This window comes from Aquarana catesbeiana, linkage group LG01 (genome assembly GCF_042186555.1).
Source record: "Aquarana catesbeiana isolate 2022-GZ linkage group LG01, ASM4218655v1, whole genome shotgun sequence".
Lineage (NCBI taxonomy): Eukaryota > Metazoa > Chordata > Amphibia > Anura > Ranidae > Aquarana > Aquarana catesbeiana.
The window spans coordinates 276,723,971-276,739,473 of record NC_133324.1 but is presented as its reverse complement, the minus strand read 5'-3'; the positions used below and the strand labels follow the sequence as shown (position 1 = coordinate 276,739,473).

Below are 15,503 nucleotides of genomic sequence, written 5' to 3'. Positions count from 1 at the left end.
TCAACAGAAAACAATCAAGCAGACAGGATAACAAGGTAAAGTTTAGTATCAAAGGATGAGGGACTGGGGGGGGGTTGTCCTTTATAAGGGTCAAGTGAAAAACTCTCATTAAACCCTCACTACTTATACATTTGAAGATTTTAGCATTGGCTAGAAAATAGCCTGCGGCTTGTGTAATTCACTACGCAAAAAAAAAAAAAAAAAAAAGTTGAAGTTTTTTAGACTTATACAAATCCTGAGGCATCTGTAAACCTTGAGCTGAACTTCTTGTTTTATCAGTAAGCCAATGTTTTCCAGCTGCGCTGACCTTTGTGAAAATACAGCATGGATTTAGCTATATTATGATATATTAGATTTTAGTTTCTAGTCTCTGCTAAAGATATTAATATTTTACAGGAAAATTGCTCATTTGAAGCCATTGAACCCTTTCAGATGTTTTTGTTGTTTTGACCAGGTATTAGTGTAGTTATATTTCCTGTGTTGTATGTTTGCCTTACCCTGTAATGATAGGCTCACGTTGTGGCTGCAGCTTTGTGTGTCATGGCTGATCCATTCCCCAATGTCAATTTTTTTGCTTCATGTAGCTTGTACTAGGGACAGGTAACTTCTTTTTCCAGGTCACACAGCATCCAGTGCATGCCCGGCCATTTACTGTGTTGCATCACAAATTAGGGAGTTATTTTGCCTGTGTGTGTCTGTTTCAGATCTAATTATTAATTAGCTCTCACCTGCATAGCACTAGACTGGGAGATCCAGGTATTGGGGGCTATGTAGTCTCTTAACAACAAATGCCAATTCTCAGACTACAGACAAGGAGTCTTGCTTTATCCTGTGCAGTGCCATGCTGCTTGCCTCTTGTTTGAACACAAATTGAAACTTAAGACAGAGCAGTGTGAAGATTTATTCTACTACAGGCAAATGTGTACAGGGCAATGAATGACAGCAAGAAAATACATGATCATGCACATCTTTTACAAGTAATAAACCCAAGGTGCAGATAGGAAGCTTTATAATGCATTTAGAACTGAACAAACATATAAATACACAGTTAAAATGCTTAGATGGGTGTTATCCTACCCACCAAAGGATCTGTGTTTCTGAGGATTGCACAGCCCTACCACGCTGACCAGTTAAGAAAAAAGTTAAAAGGAAAAAAATTATAAAAAGTTTCCTTGTTATAGAAGATTGTTTATACCCGCCTGTCCTGCTACTCGTCCCAAAAAATCTTGACTACAACCCACTTGAAGAATCTTCGCATCCAACATTTCTGTAAGTGTGGAATGTCCTGCACTGCGAACTGTGGTTCTTTCTCCAGCCCTTTTGACACTACTGTATCCTGTAATGATGTGTGATCTGGCAGATGATATTACAGTGTGCAGTGGGGGACCAAGCATCCGACACACCCAGAAGAGTGCCTGACGTGAAGATTTATTACGCAGTTGTAGCTTTTGCGCAGAGCGAAGATTAAAGCGGTTTGTAAAGGCAGTTTTCTTTTAAAATAAAATAATAAACATGTTATACTTATCCTAGCCACATTCCTCCTCTGGGGTCCTTCACTTGTGCCGTCCACTCTTCCTCTTTTGTGTGTGCCTCCATAGCAAGAAGTGAGCTATGGGGGCACACTCCTGAGCTGGGCTGTTTATGTCCAGAGACCCATACAGCATGGCTCAGACCGGCTCCCTCCTCAAGATTTGACCGACAGCAGGAGAGTGAGGCTGCCGGCCGGGACAGCACTGGATTGAGAGTGGTATCAGATAAGTGTTGGGAATGCGTTAAGGTGGAAAACATTTTAACTTTAGAACCACTTTTAAAGGAGCAGGTACAAGACAGTTAAGTATAGAAAAAATCTCTTGCAGTTAGCTTTTTATTTAATTTTTCTATGGTGACAGTCACCTTAAAGTGGTTGTAAAGGCAGAAGTATTTTTGTCTTAATGCATTCTATGCATTAACCACTTAAAGAGGAAGTAAACTAGGAAGAAATATTCCCATAATCATATGGCCACTAAGTATAGCATGTATAAACTCAGCAGGATAAGAATTAGCGTTCTAGGATCTTTCTTACTGTTTCTGCAGCTTGGTTTCTTTTTTCTCTGTTCCTGCCTAAGCTGGCGCCATGTTTTTGGTTGCCTTCCGATTCCAGCCTCATCTATACTTCCGCCCTTTTCTCCCTGAACAAGCCAGATTCTCGGGCATGCTCAGCAAAGAGTAACCAAGCCTCATTTTAGTATATTGTTACCATGGCAACAGCCCGGCAAGCCAATAAGAGCACACATGCAAATTTCCTCCCACTGTTAAACATGAATGTCCTTGTTCACACACCTGTGATGTAGCTAGTCACATTGGGTGTTTCAAGAACACCAGGATCTCATGGAATTGTGATGCCGTGGAGCTCTGCTATCAGAGGCACGGCACATAGATGAAGAGACTGACGTCTTGCTGAGTGTGCCGTAATCGAGGGACAAAATGCACATGCGTGAGCGACGTCACTGAAACAGATATCTGCAATATTTTTTAAATAGTTACAGCGCAGTTTGTGACATTTTTAAAGCCACCTACAAATAAGTGATTGCAAAAAGCTTTATATGCAGTAAAGTTGGGCAGGGGGGTTTACAACCACTTTAAAGACCGAGCCTCTTTCTGAGATTTGGTGTTTACAAGTTAGAAACTTTTTTTCTTTGCTAGAAATATACTTAGAACCCCCAAACATTTGTCCCCCAAACACAGCAGTCTTACATGCGCACTTTTTTGGGAAAAAATACACTTTTTTGAATTAAAAATAAGACAACAGTAAAGTTAGCCCAATTTTTTTTTATATTGTGAAAGATAATGTTAAGCCGAGTAAATTGATACCCAACATGTCATGCTTCAAAATTGCGCCCGCTCGTGGAATGGCAACAAACTTTTACCCTTATAAATCTCCATAGGTGACGTTTAAAAAAATCTACAGGTTGCTTAAGTTACAGAGGAGGTCTAGGGCTAAAATTATTGCTCCCGCTCTAACGATCGTGGCGATACCTCACATGTGTGGTTTAAACACCGTTTTCTTTTAAGAGGTATGGGCGGAAGTGACGTTTTGACGTTGTTTCCGCCCTGCAATGGTATGGAGACGGGTGGGGGCCATCTTCCCCTCACTCGTCTCCATACCACAGAGGAGAAAAGACCCGATTGCCTCCGCCGCTGCCGGCGGCTCCGGTAAGCGGCGGAGGGCACCGGATCCTGGCGGGAGGGGGGCCCTCTCCTGCCGCCGATAAGTGATCTTGCGGCAAATCTTCCGCAGAGACCACTTTTATCTGCAAGCGGATTGCCCGCTGAAGAAGACAATACTGGGGTTATGGAAGCTAGCTGCTGCCATAACAACGATATCCCACTTAAAAGTACCGACGTATAATGACGGCGGGTGGTCCGTAAGTGGTTAAGATAAAAAACCTTCTGTGTGTAGCAGCCCCCCTAATACTTACCTGAGCCCCATCTCTGTCCAGCGATGTACATGAGTGCCTCGGACATCCCTGACTCCCTCTTAAATGGCAGAGACACAGCAGCGGTATATTTATCTCCTGTTTGTTTTTTGTTTTTTTTTTTGCTTTGCTTTACTTTTTAAACTAGACTTTACCATCACTTTAAAGGTTAATTTCCCACATCTGTGGCTTTTTAAATTGCAATTGGTGTCTGTGTATAAATAGTCAATGAGTTTATAAGCTCTTACATGGATGTACTGAGCCATGGGGAGCAGAAAAGAACTGTCAAAAGACCTACGTAACAGGGTACTGGAACTTTATAAAGATGGAAAAAGATATCCAAAGCCTTAAATATGCAAGTCAGTACTGTTTAATCCCTTATTAAGAAGTGGGAAATTCAGGGATCTCTTAATACCAAGCCAATGTCATGTAGACCAAGAAAGATTGTAGCCACAACTGCCAGAAGAATTGTTTGGGATACAAAGAAAAACCCACAGATAACCTCAGGAGACATACAGGCTGCTCTGGAAAAAGACAGTGTTTTTTTTTTTTTTTTAAGGAGCACAATACGACAATGCTTAAACAAAAATGAGCTGCATGGTCGAGTTGCCAGAAAGAAGCCTTTACTGCACCAATGGTGGTTACAATATGCCCGACAACACCTTGATATGCCTCACCTTGCTTTTTTGTGGCATCTGGCAAATCTCTATTCCTGAGTTATGGCATCACACACACAGGTGTTTGCACTTAGGGACCCCCCTTGCACTGCCCATAGGTGTTTGCATGTAGGCATCTACCTTGCAATACTATAACTTTAAATAGTTTGAACCAAACAAATTGTTTCCTTTACTAATCAATGAAGCAATCAATGAAGCAGATGTCAGCTCTATAAAAACTGTATGTGGGATCAACTACATCAAGGCTCAAAACTTCAAGACCTGAGCTACTAGCCAGGCCTTAAGGGTTACTCGCCACCAGTTGCCCCACCCAACTCCTACCATGCCCTCCCCATATTCCGCCCCTAAACACGCCCTCATAAATTATCTAATGAAATAACACTTAAATGTTTTATGCAGAATTAAGTTACAAAAATAAATATTGACAACAACTTTATCAGTGCAGCCTCACCTGTGCCCAACAATGCAGCCTGCCTGTGTCCATCAATGCAGCCTACATGTGCCCAACAATGCAGCCTGCCTGTGTACATCAATGCTGCTTCATCTGTGCCCATCAATGCCGCTTCACCTGTGCCCAACAATGCAGCCTAACTGTGCCCATCAATGCCGCTTCACCTGTGCCCAACAATGCAGCCTACCTGTGTACATCAATGCATCCTCACCTGTGCCCATCAATGCCGCCTCACCTGTGCCCAACAATACCGCCTACCTGTGCAGAGGAAGAGAGAGGAGAGGAAGAGGATTGCCAGCCGGATCATCAGAGCGCTGTGGAACATCACTATAACAGCTTTCATTTGAATTGCCGAGTGTTCCCGCTGCTTGCCGTCACATACAGCCCCCCCTCCTGGCCGGGGCACTTTAGTACACGTCACACATCCCGGCATTGGACGGGTGATCTGTCTATCAAAGTACCCGTGCCAGGAGATGGGGCTGTGTGTGAGCGAGTGCGGAGAACACTGACACTTGGCAGTTCTAATGAAAGCTATTACAGCGATGCTCTTCAGTGCACTTATGATCCGGCCGCCTGCTCTCCTCTCTCTTCCCCAGGGCGATCGCTGGGAGAATGGCTCCCATTCAACCCGGCCTACCGGCGGTGCTCCTACCCTCATTTGCCACTCGCAGAATGAGAGTAGGCAAGTGGAAAATTTGAGGGCGGAACCACATACAGTATACAGCACTGTGTTTCAGCAGCGGTACAGGGAATTCATGTTCTGTGCCCAGAACAAAATCAAGCCAGGCTGAGCGCTGCTTAGCCATTTATAGGAAGCCTTGTATTTTTATGAATGAATACGTAAGCGTAGTATTTCTAGAGTTGGGCTATAAATCAAATTCAGGTTTTTATAAGTTGCTTTTAAAAACATTGCATTATTTTTTAATTGACACTTAATGACATTAAGTATTTTTAATACCTGCCTAGTGTTCAGTTTTAGACTTGGTATAATCCCAAATAAAGACTTAATGAAATAAATAAGACTTTCCAAGGGAGTTACTTCCTAATGTGGTTTGTTTCACAAAAAAGGAAATAAATTCATCATTAATACAGCTTACAAGTTAACATAAGATATTAGGTCATTTCCTGCCTCTGAGGTCACTTCCTGTTGGATGTTTTCCTGGTTATGTGGTTCACTGACACACTGGGCTATTGTCATGCTGTTGGAAGCACCTGGTTTCTGAGGGCATATCCTGTGATACGGCAGAATGCCCCAGGAAACCAAAAAACCACAATGATTTGAAATGGTATGCCTATACAAGAAAGCTTAAAATAAACCCTGTTAGCTCACAGTTTGTGCGGCTCTCTCAAATGGGATGGATGGATGAGTTAATTTTTCTCTACATTTTCCCTCATTGATGCTGGATGCTGAAAGATATTTGAAATAAATTGATGACAAGATTATTGCATCGTTATTTTAAAAGGAATTCAGCTTAGTTGGTTTACTAGTTAGAGATGAAACCCCCTCACAACATCAGCCGTGCTAATGGATTAAAGTTGAACTATAGGCAAAACTCTTTTCATTTTGGATAGAGTATGGGAATGTAATAACCCCTGTTAGTTTGTTTTTTTTTTTTGTTTGTTTTTTTTTACTTTCAATGAAAACAGTAAATATGACAAATGCAGAGGGTGAATCTCCCTAATGGGGGTATAGACAGCAATAGAAACGTGAAGGGTTCTAATTTCTCTTCACTTTATTCAAAACTAAAAAAAAAAAAGTCTTGTTAATTATACTTTAATCTCCGACTATGCAGATTTGCAGTATAGTCATAGGTCATATAACCACACCAGAACACATTAATGCATTATATAACTGAAGCTCTTGGCGTTTAAAAAGTTTAGAAGCAGAGGGTTTAACGACGTTGTTGATGTGATAGGAGGACTACTAGTTATGTCTTGCCCTTTTTTTTTCTTTTTTTAAATTTGTTTATACTAGGAAAGAGTCCCACATGGATCGACAAGTTACAAAGCATTGCACACAACAGAAAACTATTACATAAAGAGAATCAATTAACAACATGATAGTTACACTTGATGCGTTGGGTTCAAATATTGTCTCCCGTCTACCCTGAGGCGGGACGAGGTGTATTATGTTCAAAATAGTCATAAGGTCCTCCACTCCTGTGGTGCGGAATGGTGTTGCAGTCCCATGGGCTCAGTCCCATCTTTTCTCTTTTTCTGTATAGTTCCCCCAATATGGGGGGGTAGAAATAGTATAGACTAGTAAGAGAGGAAGTAAAAAAGTAGGAAAAGAAAAAGATTAGAAGACGGGGGGGGGGGGCGTCCCACAAGCAAGGAGTGTCGGGGAGTCTGGTCTGGATTATATCTGTGAGGTTCTATGCCTCTGCATATAGGGCTTGGGGGAAATATGCTGTACTGTACATGCTCATGCATCAGCCTCGGACCCTCTCAGGGCCTGTCCCTCAGCCGAGTATATCAACATGTTCTATAGCTGCCAGGTTTTTGAGAACGTCTCCTGTCTGTTCTGTGCTGCGAAGATGAGGTATTCCATTTTTTAAATTTCCTCTACTTTTTGGGCCATAAGTCAATAGTTAGTGGAAGAGTAGATTTCCAGTGGAGCGGGTTGCAGGCCTTGGCTGCATCTAGCAGGTGGCGGATCACCGATTTCTTAAATATTCTGTCAGGGATGTTTAAAGCGTGAAAGAGAATGCTTGGTCGTCTGTAATGGTACGGTCAGTAAATTGCTGTACTGTCTACTCACCAGAAGTGCATTAGCTTGGGGCATGACCAAAAGATGTGTATCTAGGTCCCTTTGTCTGCACGGCAGCGCCAGCAAAGGTCCGACGTCGTTGGAAAGAATTTATGTAGTAGTGTTGGGGTTCTGTACCATCTTGAAAGAATTTTGTAATTGGTTTCTTGTACCTTGGCGCAAATGGAGGATTTGTGTGTGAATCTAAGAATGTGCTGCCTCTTAGTGGTATTGAAACGGCAATCTAATTCTTTTTCCCATTTGAGTAGTCCCAGGGGTATGAAATCTTCTGGGGGTGTATTTAATAGATTGTAGGTCAGAGAGAGTGTGTGAGGAAGCACTCCCCCTGGTAGTACAAAGTTCTTCCAGGGTTGTGAGCGGTTGGCTACTGTCTGTGGGGGGATGGATGGAGCCAAGGAAAAGGCTTAGTTGAAGCGCTCTCAGGATGTCTAGGCGGAACGGGCCCGTGGGGTCAGAGAGATCTGTAATTGCTTTGTATGTACTCCAGAGCTAAAGTGGGAGGCTTGGTGAAGGCCCGCATCACCCAGACTCTGAAAGATCACATCATGTAGACCTGGTATAGAGGTGAGTTCTGAGAGGAGAGAGATGTCTGAGCAGATCCGTGATGAGTTACCGATCAGCAGGTGACGTTTAATCTCTGCTGGTAGACCCGAGTAGCACCATGGAGCTCTACGGAGGTGGACTATACTTTGGGATTGCTCCAGCTGGGTTCACAATTTGGTCTCTTGGTGGCGGCACCAATCTATGAGTCTCCCCAGGTGCACAGCTTGATAGTAAGCACGGATATTTGGTAATGCCAAACCTTCATATAGTTTGGGGAGGACAAGTAGTTTGTTGGTAAGTCTGGGCCTTTTCTTGGCCCAGACAAATTCTGTAAATGCTGATTGTACTTGTTTAAAATAGGTTGTTGGTATGTGTATAGGTAAAGCTTGCATGAGATAAAGGAGTTTCGGGAGGATGGTCATTTTCAAGATATTACAGTGGCCTAACCAGGAGTGTAGACCGGAATGCCATTGGTTTAATAGTGTTTTGATTGTTTTTAGTAAGGGTGGAAAATTGATTTTGTATAGTCTCGAATGTTTGGGGGATATATGTGCCCAGGTATTTCAAGGCCTTATTTGTCCATTTCAGTTTAAAGCTGAATTGAAGGTGTGTAAGTTGTATTAGCGGTATCCCCACGCCCATCGCTTCTGACTTGGCCAAATGTATTTTTAGGTTGGAGAGCGCCCCATATGTTGTAAATTCTCGTAGCAGGTTCGGTAGGGAAACTGTCGGGTTTGAGAGTGAGAACATCAGGTCGTCTGCATAGGCTGACACCTTATATTGAGTTTGGTTGATCGATATTCCCGCAATGTTCGGGTTTAGTCTTACATGACATAGAAAAGGTTCAAGAGAGTACAAAGAGGAGGGGTGAGAGTGGGCATCCCTGACGTGTCCCGTTTGTAATTGGAAAGGAGTCTGATGTTACTTTGTTGGCCCTGACCCTTGCTGTCGGTGTCGTGTAGATCCAAAGGCTTTTTCAGCATCAGTGCTGAGAAAAACACTTGGTGTTTTTGCTAGGATGGCTGTATAGAGCAGGTTCAGGACTTTGGTGGTATTGTCCCTTGCTTCCCTGGTTGGGACAAAGCCCACTTGGTCTAAGTGTACCAGGCGGGTATGTGCAGTTGTAGCCTGAAGGCTATTGTTTTACTGAACAGTTTGAGATCTGTATTTAGTAGATATATTGGTCGGTAACTCCCGCACTTTACCTTGTTTGGGAATCACAGTTATTTGGGCCTGTAATGTGGTGTCATGTAGCATGCTCCCCTTACTAAGGTCGTTGAAAAGTTCGATTAGGTGATTTCCTAGGGATGGGAGTAGAGTCTTATAATATTGAATTGCGAGGCCACCTGGTCCCAAGGCTTTCCCTTGTTTGGTGCTCCTTATTGTCAGCTGTAGCCCTGTCAATGTTTAGGGTTCGTCTAGGAGGTCGATGTTTCAGTTGGTAGGGTGGGCATTGTGGAAGTGACTATGTATTCCGCTATGCGTTCCGGGGGTGGTTGTGCTAAGTTCAGATTGTATAGGGTCTTGTAGTAAGACTTGAACTCTTGAGTGATTTGTTGGGGTAGAGCTGCTTTTTGTCCCGTTGGAGAGTATATATACGGTATGTAGGACGCCAGTTTCTGAGATCGTAAAGATTGTACTAGTAATCTACCACATTCATTACCTGATTCATATATCTTTTTGCGGGAGATTTGGAGTGCCGCCATGGCTTTGAAGTGGAGAAGGTCAGTTATCTGTGTGCATACTGTGTCGAGTTTGCTTCCCAGTGGTCTGGTCAGTGTCTGTTTGTGTTTAGCTTCCAGGGCCCGGAGTTTAAGTAATGATGTTAGTTGAGCAGTCCTTTGCCTTTTGATCCCCGCACCATGCTTTCTAAGCACACCGTGGATCACCGCCTTGTGCGCCTCCCAGATTAGTCCCATGTCACAGTCGATCAAATTGTTAATGTGAAAGTAGTGTGTGATTTCTTTTGTTACGTCTGCTAGGACCTCTGGGTCTTGTAGGAGGCTTTCATTAAGCCCCTCCATGAAAGTCAGTCAGGGCGTATTGTATTGTGACCGGGGTGTGATCCGACCAAACGATGGACCCTATAGTCATGTCTGACTGCCTGAAGCTGGTTGTGTGGTATTAAAAAATAGTCTATGCGTGAATACGCGTGGTGTAGGCGGGAATAAAATGTGTAGTCCGTTCGCCGGGGTGGAAAAGACGCCAGACATCTACTAGTTGTGCAGCATGAAGAGCTGAGTGAATCACTTTACGTGTGCCTCGAGAGGTTGAGGACAGTCCCGTCGAGGTGTCCTCCGTGGGGAGCAGGGGGATGTTTAGGTCCCCGCCTATGATGAGCTGTCCTTCTGAAACGTTTTGAAGCAACCCTAGGTGTCTTTTAACAAAGGTGTCTTGTTGACTGTTTGCGGCATAGAGGCTTGCAATAGTCACCTTTACGCCACCAATCAGGCCTTTAAGAAACAAAAATCTCCCTGATGAATCTGCTCTCATGTCAATCAGAGTCCATGGGATTCTCGCCGAGATCTGAATGGAGACCCCTCTAGATTTGGCTTCTGAGTAAGTGGAGTGGTAGACTGTCGGGTAGTATCTGTTTTTTAGGATAGGGAAATTGTTTTCCCGAAAGTGTCTCTCCTGTAATAAGACAATGTCAGCTTTCATGCGTTTCATGCCGTTTATCAGCATTCCTCTTTTCAGGGACGTTGAGACCTTTTGCGTTTAGGATGACAGCGTTGAGCACATCCATGTTCGTGGGGAAATAGGAACGGTAAAGGAGGAGTGGGGGGAAGGATTATGTAGGTAATAAAAGATGTAAGAGTGAGAATAAAAGAAAGAAGAAAGAGAGAGAGTAACCCCTTTGAGATAGCTAGTCTCTCAGGGGAGGTGAAAGGTGTCCTTTGAGAGAAAAGGTCTTCCAACCGGCACTGTCCAGCGGTGCTGGAAATCTAAAGTGTCAGCAAGAAGCTGCTTCAACACCCTCCAGTTAAATCTGGGTATTGAGTGTTTACCTAAGTGGAAGCATGTTCAGCAAGGGCCTCTGGGAGGTTTCCATACCCTCCCTGATCCCTCAGACCTTTATTGCGTATGTGGTTGTGGGCAATTAGTAGATGTCTATATGTACAGGACTAATATGCATGTGGAAATAAGAACACTTAAGATCTAATGGTCTTCTACAACAGTCAAAACTTTAAGAACAAGGGTAACATAACTTGCATAATAAGTATGCTGGCTGTAAAACAAGGTAACTATGATATTTCCCCTATTCTGCTGTTGCGACCGATTTCCCCCCTATTCAAGGACGGTATCTCTTGTGGTATTACCCCTCTTGGGTGCTAACGGGCAACCCGAGAGGTATGGTCAAGGGGGAGATCCCGCCCCCCTCTCTCAATCGCTGCCGACACCCCTCCCCCACGTCTCCTCCTTAAGAGAAAGGCCCGGCTCTGTCATGCCTCCCACACTAAGTAATATACACAAAATTCCTGCTGTCTCCCCCTTAGCAACACAATACCGTTATGCCATCTTTAGATCCCATGAGGGTGTAACATCAATATACATTCCGGTAGAGCCTGCCCCCCTGCCGTTTGTCTGTCAAATCCATCAGAACAGCCACTTGCATGTCTTTCATAGAGGTTCTTGTGTGTCCTTGGCTGCCGATGGAACTGGGGACTGTGTATCCATTAGACCTGTTCCGGTATAGCAGTGGGTGTATCTGAAACAAAAGAGTAAGTTATGGAGAGGTAGGAATGACATTTCACCAACAGTGTAGGTTGCTGCGTACAGGAGAGAGTAATACACCCCCATTTTGTGGATGTCTGCCAGTTCAGTTCCACCGTAGCTCCCGCCATATGCTGTGAGCAAATGTCCGGGCAGGCAGGTAGAGATGGTTTGGGGTGGGGGGCTGCCAGCCTCCGTCAGAACATGGATCTCCATGTGAGGGGGAGGGAGTGGATCCGGGGTTGCCTCCTCTCATGATGTACTGCAGGGAAACAGCAACGACCACCTGGTTCAGTCTATTTCCAGGGGGTCTTAATCAATGTCGCAGTTGTGACAGGAGGCAGCGTAGATGGCTTACACAGCTGGGAAATTTGTGGGGCAAGTGTGGGGGCACGACCAACCTGCCCGAAACCAGGGTCACCAGTTTTCTGCTCGGTCCTGTCATTGGGGGGTAGTGGTGACAAAGGAGCGGAGAGCATCAAGAGGGGGGTGCCAGCTTACTGAGTTTGCCAGCGGGGGAATAATATGGCCAGCCTGTATGAAATATGCGGTAAAGTCTAAGCGGTGCAGTTATGACTCGCGTGCTCCGTTGATGGACGATCGTCCCCGAGACCTCTGGAAGCGGGCATGCTGGTTGGGTCTGCCCGTGCCCGAACGGCCAGCAGGCCTTTGAATTCCCATTAGCCAATTCGGCACCTGGACCGGTTCTGCTCCCAAAAAGGTGAAGAACGCCGGGAGGTCTGGCGGTGTGCGTAGTGTAAAGGAATTACGTTCAGTGCGGAAAATAACTGCCAACGGGTAGCCCCATCTGTATGTGCAGCCATGGCGCCTCGCCACTTCTAGTGCTGGTTTCAATAATGTGCGGCGTTGTAGCGTGGCTCTGGATAGGTCCGGGAGTATCTGGATGTGTGCTCAGTCAAATTCAATGTCCCCATGCTCCCAAGCCTTGCGTAGGATGACCTCCTTCTGTGCATAGCGATGTAGGCGGCACAGTACATCACAGGGTCATGCGTGATCCATGGATTTGGGGCCTAGGGTGCGGTGTACCCGGTCTATTTCCAAGGTAGGTGGCGGGACTTCCATAAGCCTGTGGAATATGGCCGTAACAGTCTCAGCCAGATCTTCTGGACCCGTGGCCTCCGGGAGTCCCCGCAGCCACAGGTTGTTGCGGCGGCTGTGGTCCTCCATTTCTTCCAGATGTATTTGCATCTCCTGTGCATCTACGGAGTGGGTGTCTTGTGCTAGCTCCAGGGCCTGCATCCTGGTCTCCAGTGAAAAGATTAGAGTTTCTCCATTGGTAACAAGGTTCGTTATGGTGTGCACCTCTGATCTCACCTCTTGGATGTCTTCGCTGTGGGCCTCTTCAATCCGTAGGATCAGGCCCTCTATGTTTGCCCTCATGGGGAGGGCCTGGAGCATGGTGCGAAGGTCCTCATCTAGGCTGTTCTGACTCTGTGATGGACCAGCCATGTCCGACCGGTACAGCCGGTGTCCCCATGAGAGGTTCTGGATCTGGTGAGGGTGTGGGGATGGTTGCCTGTGTCGCGGTGATGTCCATCTCCATGCGGGCTACACGTGGCGCGGCCACTATGGCGCCTGGGGATGATCTCAGGCTGTCTCTGAAAAAATGTTGGATTCCGGGGGTCACCGATCGTGTCCTGTAACATTTGGGGTTGCTCATGCCTTGCTCACATGAGTTAAAAGCTGTTTGGTGGTCTGTACAGGCCGGGTCAGGCAGGGAATCTCCTCCAGTGCACGTCTTTACTCGGCCATTGCTAAGCCACGCTCCCTTTGCCCTATTTTTCAGTAATGTCACAAATATCATCTGAAAAATCAGTCTGTTGCTCTCTATTAGAGTTAACAATTTCCTGGGATATATAAAAAAAAGTGCAAACTGTTAATCATGTAAATGTGAATAATTAGCAAAGAAAGGCTAACAACAGATTTATTTGGCCTTCAGAACTGTGAACACAGTTGCTAATGACCTCACTGTAAAGTGCACTAAACAGGAAAAGATGTAGATTACCATAAGTCTAAAATCAAAGCCTTTTTTGTGTTGGATAGAATAGTAAATGGATAAAACCCCTGTCCCTTTTTTGTGCCATCTCTGTCCTATCGGGGAGATTTCCTTTTACTTCTGTCCTCTAGCTACAACAGGAAGATACAGGAATTCTCTTCAGTTTGAGGTAAATCACCTCTTAGTTTTCACAGGTGCCCCCTTGGAAGATTTATGCTTTATCCCACATTTTTTGATTTTCCATAACTTTCTGTCCACGTGACAATGTTCACAAATTTCAAGTGATATTAAAGTCTTTTTTTAAAGTTTTTTTTTTTTTTTTTTTAAATGACAAACGTTATACTTACCTGTTCTGTGCAGTTGGTTTTGCACAGAGCAGCCCGGATCCTCCTCTTCTCGGGTCCCTAGAAGGCGCTCCTGGCCCCTCCCTCTTGCCGAGTGCCCTCACAGCAAGCAGCTTGCTATGGAAGCAACCGAACCGTTGCTCTGTGTGTCCATTCAGACACGGAGCTCCGGCTCTTCCCCACCCCTTCTCTCTCATTGGCCCACTGACTTTGACAGCAGTGGGAGCCAGTGGCGCCCACTGCTGTGTCTCAGACAATCAGGAGGGAGGATCCCAGATAGCCGAGACTCTTGTGCAACATCGCTGGTTCGAGATGGGGCTCAAGTAAGTATGAGGGGGGCTATTGCACACAATTTTTTTACCTTAATGCATAGAAAAAAATATACATGTAAAGATTACAGAACTGCAAAAATTTGTCTTTTCCATCTGCCTATTGTGTTTAGTTCTAAGTACGTTGGAAAATCTTTTTGTATTGTCTCACTTTTTGTTAAAAGAATGTTTGGAACACTAATACACTCTTTATGTTCACACGTTCAGCTACAAGACATAAAATAACCACCTTTGACAAATATTTTTGTGTCTGAGACTTTTGTACAGAACTTTGTATATCTTTGTGCGTGTGTATATACAACTTAAAAACTGTAAAAAATTCAACCAAAATCCTTATAGCGTAGGTAAAAAAAATATTTATGTGAGTACCTACTGTGGGTTACATAGTTTTATTATTATTATTATAGCTTTTTGTGCTTTAGGCATGGTCCCATGTTTACTACATGATATATGTATTTTCTCCAGGAAGTCCTACCAATTTTGAGCTGTCTCATTTCCTGAGGTTTAATGTTTTTGATATTGTTGGTAGAGAAGGATAAGCATCTGTTAACACAGCTGGCTGTGAGCCTCCTTCTTCTCTGAGCTTTTCATTACACAATATAGCCTTTTTATTGCATTCTAATACACACACCTAACACCGCAGGCAATGTTTAATAAGCAGCGCTGCAAATCTATTTGGCTTTATTTTTCTCCCAGACTGAAATTTTAATGAGTGCATGGCTGGACAACATGCCTTCTACTGTAACAAATGTGGCCCTATGGTAAACATGTATATAAAATAGAACTTGTTACTTAATATTTGTGTAGTTTTTTACAGTGGTGGAAAAAAAAATATTTTTGCTTTTATAACCTATATAAACAATCAAAGCAAATTTTTTTTTTTCTTTTTTTCTTCAGTTTCAAAACAATCATTCAGTATATCGATAATCAGTTTGAGCGCTACCTGCATGATGAGAGTGGCCTGAACAGACGGCACATCATTGATAATCGCGTTCACTGCTGCTTTTATTTCATCTCTCCTTTTGGACATGGGTAAGCTTATTTACAAACAACGAATGTTAAGTGAGAGATACCTTGGAGCTCTAAGGTGTTTATTTCAGAGTGGAGATTCAAAAACCACTTCTTGTCTACATGCATGTGCTCCAGCAATGTGTACACAATATTGCACAGGCTGCCTGATGTTAAAATATTGAAAATGCCTGC

At 44.2% G+C, this 15,503-nt stretch overlaps 1 protein-coding gene across 1 annotated transcript in view; it reads left to right on the top strand.

Annotated features, from left to right (window-relative positions):
* The window catches only part of LOC141141270 (septin-2A), a gene marked incomplete in the record, with an annotated part of 193,089 nt that overhangs the window by 96,197 nt on the left and 81,389 nt on the right, over positions 1-15,503 (top strand). The window contains 1 exon segment of the mRNA XM_073628949.1: positions 15,198-15,332. Coding sequence (XP_073485050.1) covers positions 15,198-15,332 — 135 coding nt within the window.